At 42.0% G+C, this 9,083-nt stretch overlaps 1 protein-coding gene across 1 annotated transcript in view; it reads right to left on the bottom strand.

Annotated features, from left to right (window-relative positions):
• LOC310959787 (testis-expressed protein 2-like) overlaps positions 1 to 7,497 on the bottom strand; it is a 15,510-nt gene extending 8,013 nt beyond the window's left edge. Inside the window, 3 exon segments of the mRNA XM_083931247.1 lie at positions 351 to 551; positions 1,290 to 2,618; positions 7,096 to 7,497. Coding sequence (XP_083787373.1) covers positions 351 to 551; positions 1,290 to 2,504 — 1,416 coding nt within the window. The 5' untranslated portion in view covers positions 2,505 to 2,618; positions 7,096 to 7,497.
• Positions 7,498 to 9,083: the final 1,586 nt, after the last annotated feature.

Raw genomic sequence — 9,083 nt, forward strand, 5'->3', positions numbered from 1 at the left:
ACCTTTAAAAATAAAGTGTCATTTTCTTTTTATGTATAACTCTTTCTTCAAGAGATGTTGGCAGCCAGAAATTGTATGCGCTATTGCCCCAGATTATGTGTTAGCTGTATTCTATTACCCGACTGGAGGCTACAGTAGCCTGCCGCAATATGCCACTGGGACAATAGCCGGGTAAAATTTATTCAGAGCATCATCACTTCAGTCGTAATCCTTCTGGTCTGTCATCTCTGTGTTAGATGACAGCGTGGGTGTAGAGAGATGAGAGTTCAGATGAGAGGTCAACTTATTCCTCTCTGAGGGACATGCCTCCCCCCCTGGGAATTAGAATATTTTATATATAACACACTGACCTTACAGTTAGACAGCTGGTAAGTGCATGAACGCAAAAACACAGCCTCGTGGGACATCTCATCGAACGCTGCCCACCGTTGGATGTTGGCACGTGGGTATGCCAGGCGTAGCTGGCTGCCCTCCAGGGTGACATAGACAGAGTGTGCGATTGAGGGGTGGAAAGTCTCAGGGTTGTAGCTGTCTGTCTCATTCATCCAGCCCTGGAAGAAAATCATGAGAGTGTTTACCTCAAGTCAGTCACAAATCATCTCAAATTTTCCTTTCAGAACTGATATTGAAAGCCGTGTTGAGGCTATATTTAGGTGTTGATATATGTATCAGAATATATGTAAACCTAGCAAAACGTCTACTCAGGCAAATTAAATTTAAAGTAAGTGGTGCAAACTGTGACAATACAGCTCAGCAGGAGGGGAAACCTGAGACAGGGCAGAATGTGTCTGTCTCATTTAACACTGTGGACCAGTCTCTGAAATAGCCCACAGCCTGCTGTTAGTAACTCCTCTATCCTCATAAAATGTCTAATGTGACCTCTGCATTTATTGAGGCAGCCGGCCCCACTCAGCAGAGCTGTCAAGAAGTGCTCTGAGAATGCTATTATCAAAATAACTCTTAAGATGCTGAACCTGCTGCGTCCCAGGGCAGTTTTCTATATAGTAATTACCTCAAAACTAATCCATTAAGCAACACTATCATTAGAGCTATCCAATGCCCCACAGGGCTGCTGTTGTTTGTTGCTTTGATCTTTCAAACATTCAGGCTTGATCCCTCATTTCCATGTAGCCAAATCTGTGACAGCAAAACAGACTGTGCGGCACTCACATTTGGAAAACATTCAAATGGAAACAGAGAAGTGAAGTTTGGATACATGTAGAAAGAGACATGGATAAAATGTCGCCTTCATGTTTATGCCTTTTTGTAGTATTTTGCTAATGTATTACCTCTAGGATTTCTTGATCTGTGAGCTCTTCGTTCAATAGATCCATGTTCAGGGGTCTGGATTTACCTAAACGAGAGCCCTTGTTGCTTCTGGCAGATGAGCGCCGCGGGGCGAACATGAACACTACCACTAGGCCCAACATAAAGCCACACGCAACCCCCACGGACAGACCTGTCACATAGGACGGCAGGGGCAACACGAAGAAACCGTAAGCTAGAAGACCCACAGGGAAGAGCCAGTGAAAAGGCAGCGATGAGCCTGGCACTGTGACTCCAGATTGGGTGTAAGTTCTGTGATGTGTTCCTCTGGATCCATTCTGAAGCTCCACCACCTGAATCATATCTCCGTAAGTGCGGATTTCTAAATGGCTGTCGCTGCTGTAGTGTTCTGGGGAGACAGGGGACTTTGTTAAGGAGCCTTTTTGGAGTCTTCTCAGAGACGTGTCACACACACCTCTGTGCTCACCTTCAGCTCTCTGCCGGCAATTAAGGTCTGCATCTTCACTTCCCCCGCCTCTTCCACAGCTGCCCTGGGAGGATGGTGAGTCTCCGGCGCCAGAAGACCTGCCCAGCTTGGGGCTGCCGGAGCTTTCTTCCCCCATGATCTTACTCAGCATGCTCAGTGGATCCTGCATGGCCTCTGAGAACTTCCTCCGTGTGTCCTCAAGATCAGACATCAGCGAGCTGCCCCGGGGCTCAGCAGGAGGCATGCCACCTGCGGAAGAAGCTGATACCCCGTCATCATTTTCAGTCAGCCCACCTGCTTCAGACCTGACCTCTGTGATTTTTGGATGGGTAATCTGCTTCCAGGGATGCAAATGCAGCTTGGAGTCTGACTTGGAAAGGTTAACCTCTGGCTCGACCCGACGGGAAATCTCGGTGCTCAGGGACTTGACCAGGCTGAGCAAAGGTTTCCCCCGAAGGGAGCTACTCTCCCTGGGCTCCAGGTCTGTGGAGGAAGACTTGACCAGGTTGGGGGTGATAAGCAGATCTGCTGACAATGCTGATAGATCTGCTAAAGAGCCTGGAGAGGAAGGGGAGTGAGGTAGGATGGGGGGCTGGGAGCGATGACCGAGGTTCAGGTCCAAATCCATCCCCAGGGTGAGGTTAGGCTGACTCTCCCTGTTTCGTGGTTTGTCTTTGGAAAAGGAAACGGTGGGACCTTCCTCCTGGCCGTCCAGGCTGAAGATGAGCTTGCTCTCTTCCATGCTGGCCATCAACCAGGAGCTACTGTGATAATGTGGTCAACCAAACGGAGTGTCTGATGACATGGAGCTTGGCGTTAGCACTAACATCCTCCTCTGGAAGCTGTTAATCCATCATTTTGGATGCTGGAAATGTAGTGAGAAACAAGAAAAATATATTAAAATGTGGTTTTTTGAACAGCTTCAACAAACATATTGCAACATCGTTTACTTTTAAAGGTCCCATACTATAAAAAATTAGATATCATGTCCTTTCTTGTTATAAGGTGCTATATAAATACTGTGAAAGTATCAAAACGCTCAATCCACAGAGAAATGCAGCTGGTATTCACAAACTGGGCCTTTAATCGAGCCACCAGGACTTCTGTACGTTTGTGATGTCACAACTATACTATATATTTGTAGAAAGTGCTGCTACAGTGCCGTTACAGGCATTCCCCGGCTGCAGTAACGTTGTAACAAATACCGTGAGTACAAATGTGAAAGACCACGACACGCTGACCAATCAGCACAGACAGTGTGTTTTCGGGAGAGTGGCTTAAAGAAACAGGTGCTTAAATGGAGCGTTTCAGACAGACTGGTATATCCAGACAGACAGTATGAGGAAAAAAAACTTTTTTTTTAAGATTAAAGCATTTAAACATGTTCTAGTAGAAACCTCAACTACAAGTACAAACCTGAAAATGAGGATAATATGGAAACTTTAAAGTAAAGTGTTTCCTTTAATGCCAGCTTTAACTTTAAGCCTCTTTGCTTCTTGTTCATCAGCTGCTCTGACCTTCTTCCTATTGCCAATCCTCTCCATTGCTTTTCTAATTTTCTCTCCCCTTTCACCTTTCAGCCTTTTTCTTTAATCTCCTCCGTACTTTCTCCTTTGGCCTTTTTACTGCTCCTCTACAGGGATGTAGGGATGCAGAGAACTTTGTGTGTTTCACTCTGTCAATTCGCATAAAGTCTGAGATAAGGCAGGGGTGGATGATAGCTTTGTTTCTGGAATCATCCATAAGGAGTCATTATCACCGAGAGTTTAATCCCACAGTGAGAGCTAATCCCAAATTAGATGCATTGATCCAATCATTAGCCTTGTTTACTAATTAACATGTCTGTCTTATCCAAGGAGCACTGAAAGATACTCAGTACAATACAGCACTTCCTCTTGTGTCAGTGGAAACATTTTTGCGAGGTATTTCTCACTTTGCCTGCAGACATTGAAGACTGAAACTCATTGACACCCTCTGACAAGATTCTTCCGTTCGTTCAGGGATTCAAAACAACTTTTCAATCTAAAGAGCACTTCTCTAAACTCACGGCTACCTGAGGTTTGATTTGAGTAAAACACTGAGAAAAAATGACTTAATCTGAAGTGGACACATTATAGACAAATTATAATTTATATGAACTCACCCTGGACTATTCACTCAGTCCAGTAATTATCACTCAGATATTATGATCTATTACAACTCAGTAAGAGCTCAGTTGCAGTTATCACTAAGGCTTCTCCATGTCATAAACGTAACTGGGAAATCACGCTTCTTTTTTCAACCACACCCTACAGCGGGTGGTCCATTATGCACAACAATTAGAAACTCCCTCAGGAAATCTGAGTGGATCTATAACAAGCCCTGCACAGCTTGTATCCAAGTGACACTCACTGACATCATGTATCACGGGAGGCTGCACAGCCCAAATCACAGACAGCTATGCTACAATCCAGACAGAGAGTGTGGATTAACTGTAATCCCCCATATTAAAGAGGATTTTACGGCGGGAAATTAAGACACTTGGGACATGAATTAAATCTTTTAATGAGCATTCAGTGCGTCTTTCAATTCAAGGTACATTAGCAGATATGTTGTCATTCTCTTGTGCAAGCTGTCAACCACACCCACGCATGAAGAAGTTCTCACGTGTAGTCACATTCTGGTTTTATGAATAATAAGAAAACTATCAGGAATCTTATGAGACACAGTAAACCATCAGTGGAAATACTTTACTTTTACAGGTCCCATAGTATGCTCAATTTCAGACTCATACTTGTATTTTGAGTTTCTACTAGAACACGTTTGATGTTTAAAACACATTATTTTTCTCATACTGTCTGTCCGAATATACCTGTATTCACCCTCTGTCTGAAACGCTCCGGTTAAGGGTCTGGCTCTTTACGCCCCCCCTCCAGAAAAAGCCCAGTTTGCTCGGATTGGTCAACATTTTTTGGTCTTCCACATAACTTCAGGCCGGGGATGACTGTACTTTCTACATATGTATTGTGACATCATAACCGTACAGAAGAATTGTAGTATATATTTGATGATAGTGAACATATAAGTAATACATTCTATTTGTAGAAAATTATATATTTGGATACATTAAAATAATAATAATAATAATAATGTATTATTATATATTTAAAAATAACTGAAAAAAATGTTAATAATAATAAAATTATGACTAAGGAAGCTTAATTAAAATAAGTAATGGGGGAGGGGTGGGATTTGATAAGTGTGAGAAAATGTTTTTTATTCATGTATCATGTCACAATTTCTGTTTTCTTTTACATGTTCGAAAATAAATGTGATCAATCAAAGTCCTCACGGCTTGTTTAAAGGCACAGATCCTGAATACGGGCTTTTTCTCTGTATTGAGCATCTTTGTACTCTCATAGTTTTTATATATTGTAGAATCTACTTTATAATAAAAAATAATGCAATAGCGAGCTTTCTCACACAGCACAAGGTGATAGTCACAAACTAATATTCCTGCCATTTTGAGGTCACAAAAACGCAAAAAATGCGACAGTAGTGACCTTGTTGATGTTGAAACCCATTTTCAAGGCTACAGATTAACGTTACCATGTTGCTCAAGTGATGTAACTTTCACATTGGCTCACCCCTTATCTCTTCTCTTCACACTGCTTATAAGGAGAGATGTTGATTTTTTTTCACCAACGTGCTGCGCTGTTTGTCAAATTTAATTAACCAAAAGTGTGACTCTGCCAGTGCTTAAGCTGCTCCAGACAGCCCTGCATTACCTTAATCAATTTCTACTTCAGAGTCACTTTCGATCAGTTCGTGCTGACAGGGAGAGGAAAACCTTTGCTGCTCTGTGGAAACCGAGTCAGCAGGGACTTGGCAGCTTTTCAGTCAGGACTGTGGATAAACTTCTGCAAGGAATGAAGACAAAACCTCCAAGGCCTGAAGCCTGGAACCCCAGTGTATGGTCCGTGCCTTGAGAGTAGAACGTGGAGCAGTATTTGCTATTTTATAATTAGTACAAAAAATGTTTTAGATGTAGTTAAATGTCAGTGACCGAAAGGCAAAACTCCTTAATACTCTTAATTAAAGTGGGGGGAGAGTCGGTTTTAAAGAGAAAACAGAGAACTCTGGTCCAATTGAAATGCACTCAAAGGCCCCATATTGTAAAAAGTGAGATTTCTGTCTTATTTTTAATATAATGCAGGTCAAGGTGCTAAAGAAATACTGTGAAAGTATCAAAACACCTACTTCAAAGAGGAATGCACACAGTCCGTATTCTGAATGGAACAACTTAAATCAAATTAGTTGCTGAATCATTTTCTGTCAGTCAACAAAATATTTAATTGTCTCAATGTTTTAACATGCCCACATGACTCAGTGCTGAAGAAAGAATGAATGAAGTCTGACATTTTTGGGAGCAAGTGTGGACAAGGTATTGCTGATAAGACATATTTAATATCTGGAGGTATTAGAGGCCTTATCAAAGTTGAGTTAGCATCACAACAAAGTCACTATCTACTTTCTTTTTGTTTTAGCTGGTAATTAAAATGGCACAAAAAGGCATAACAAACCCTGTATTTGCTGCTGCTGATGGGACAGGTGAATTCATGAGTTTATTAATGAGTTCACACTAGTGGATCACTTAAAATGGATTAAAAGGGAGTGGAAGAAATTACGTAACCATCTGTTAAATCCCACTTTAATCCCAGACATCAGCATTGGGAGTTTTGACCCCAAAAAATAGCCTCTTCCATCTTGTCCTCCTCTCTGGGCTTTTCTATCTCAGGATAACGGCATACAAAAGGACACCGGATATTTGTTTCCTCTCCAAGAAACTTCATGAAACCCCAGTTTGAGTGCTGTAACAGTAAATGTGACTATGTGTATGCAACCTGGCATCACACTTTGTCTGCCCAGACAGGCAGGAGGTTTATTTCAAAGGCTTAATCCTGTCCTCAAAGTACAATTTGACCCTGATGGCTGACACATTTGGCACATGGTTCTGTGTTTGTCTGGGTATCACATGGTCAGTGCACTTTATCTCATTAAGCAAACCATTAAGACAATATCTCCAGGGCTAAAAGAAAAAAGGAAAAAGAAAAAGAAAAGGAAAGGCGACAATACGAGCCAGATCATCAATCATCAATCAGGCATTCAAATGAGTCCCTTTTGTCCTTTTAAACTTTGTGCAATGTCGGCCAAATCCATCCCTACACCTGCTCTTTCTGTCCTGTAAAAACATTTCTTGCATTTCAAAATAAAAGCATCTATTCTGCTTCACTGATCAAGTCACGTTCATTCTACAATAAATAACAAGCGTTTGCTGCAATCGCTAAAACCTGAATCCTTACCTGAATCTGACCAGCTGCTCGTGTGATATCAGCGGCAGAGGTTTGTGCAGAAATGTGCTTCAAGTGCAGGCTGCAGTGCTTCGTGGATGCTGCAGAGCGCGTGGTGCACACGGGGGATGCGCACCATCCGACCGCAGGCAACAAATATTCACTCAGATTTGAGACAATCTTAGTTCCGAAACCGTCCAAACTCATCAGAAGATTTGTATCCAAATAAACAGTCCAGCCTTAAGATACACGCGTCAGCAACGTCGCCACCGTTTGACATCGCGTCTTCCTTCCCCACTTGAGGAGGCGACAACCCAATACAGAATAATGTGATTATTGGGAGTCCTGGCTGCAGACCGGACGAAACTCTAATCCAGATTATAGACTCGAGAGGCCAACAGTTGACGGAGCGACTCCTCCTCTCTGCTGCTGCTGCTGCTGCCCTCAGCGTCAAAACACAGACTGAGCTCAACTCTCCCCCCTCTGACACCGCAGTCCTGTACGCAGACTTATGTAATTGCAAGACCTGAAGAATCCATGTTTAGTTATTGCCCGACAGCTTTTCTATTTAATAGACGGAAACCTTGCTTTGATTATAAGGAAATGCATAGACCCACATATGTGCAATATAGGATACTTTAGAAATCCCATCTGATAAAATGTTTACATTTGTACTCAATTTATTGTGTATCTTACTATTGGGTCTTAATTCAGATTAAATATGTGCACCATCAATGATCTGATCTTGATCATAAAGCGTGTAGGATTGGAAGAGAGAGAGAGAGAGAGAGAGAGAGAGAGAGAGAGAGAGAGAGAGAGAGAGAGAGAGAGAGAGAAAGAGTTTTATGATGTGTTTTGTTACTTTCTGCGCACATCAGCCATCATCAGGGGAGCAGACACGCAGGGATGGGATAATCTGACCTTTTTTGACCTGACATTTTACTGCTGACTGCACTAAATGGACAGGTGTATACACTAGGTCACTGGTTCTCAAACTGTAGTACTTGTACCACTGTTGGTCCCTCTGGTGTTACTTTAAGGAATCTCCAGAATTCTAAAAAAAGAAAAGAAACATTAATTACTTAATAAATCAATAAGAAAAAACTTTTAAGATCCACGAAATGTAATTTCAAATAAGTTAAGCATTTCCTGTAATATTTTTGTTTCAATATTAACCTGCTACGTAGTCACGTTCAAGAGATACGAGCTAAACTGTGATGGCAGAGAGCAGACGTAAAAACACTGTCAGTTCTGATGCTCCAGCGTGGCTGTGGCTGAAGACAGTCAACAATAAATGTTCTTCTGATGAGAAGTCAACCTTCCTGTCCGTAGCTGAATAGTGTAGGCAGTGGCATGCACAGACTTTTAGAAGGGCAGGGGCGAAAAGGAAAAAAAGGGCACACATAGCACGTCCTTGCCGCTGAATAGGCACTTTAGCACAGGTTTTTTTGCTCTCATAGGGCGACCCCCCTTAACATTGGTCTTAGTGGTGGTACTTGACAGAGCCTGATATTTTCTGAGGTGGTGCGTCAAGTTTGAGAACCACTGTACTAGAGTATAAAAACGTTGCTGCATATATAAGCAGCAAGTTTACGCTAAAAGACAGCAATTGTCGGATTGTGCTGACTGACAGTTGCTAATATTTCTGCTCTGGGTTTTTCAGAGAAGAGTATTGTGTTAGAATAACCTAGAGTTAAGTACTCATGCGTAACTTTGGTGTGTGTGTGTGTGTGCTGACATCTGTTGGTTGAACTGCAGAAGATAAAATCACAACGACAAAGACACAGCATGTTTAGATTTGTTAATAAATGTAAAATATGGAATTTATGACTGGATCTGTATGCTTCTCTGTTTCTGTACATCCATTTCATTGGACTATCCTAACTTTGCTGCTATAATCCTGCAAATGCCCCCGCTGTAGTAGGACTAATAAAAGGATTATCTGAAGAGGCTAGTAAATGATAATGAACTTGGAAAATAGGTTGAAAAGGCTGCAAACA

The sequence above is a fragment of the Echiichthys vipera genome (assembly GCF_963691815.1).
Source record: "Echiichthys vipera genome assembly, chromosome: 17".
Lineage (NCBI taxonomy): Eukaryota > Metazoa > Chordata > Actinopteri > Perciformes > Trachinidae > Echiichthys > Echiichthys vipera.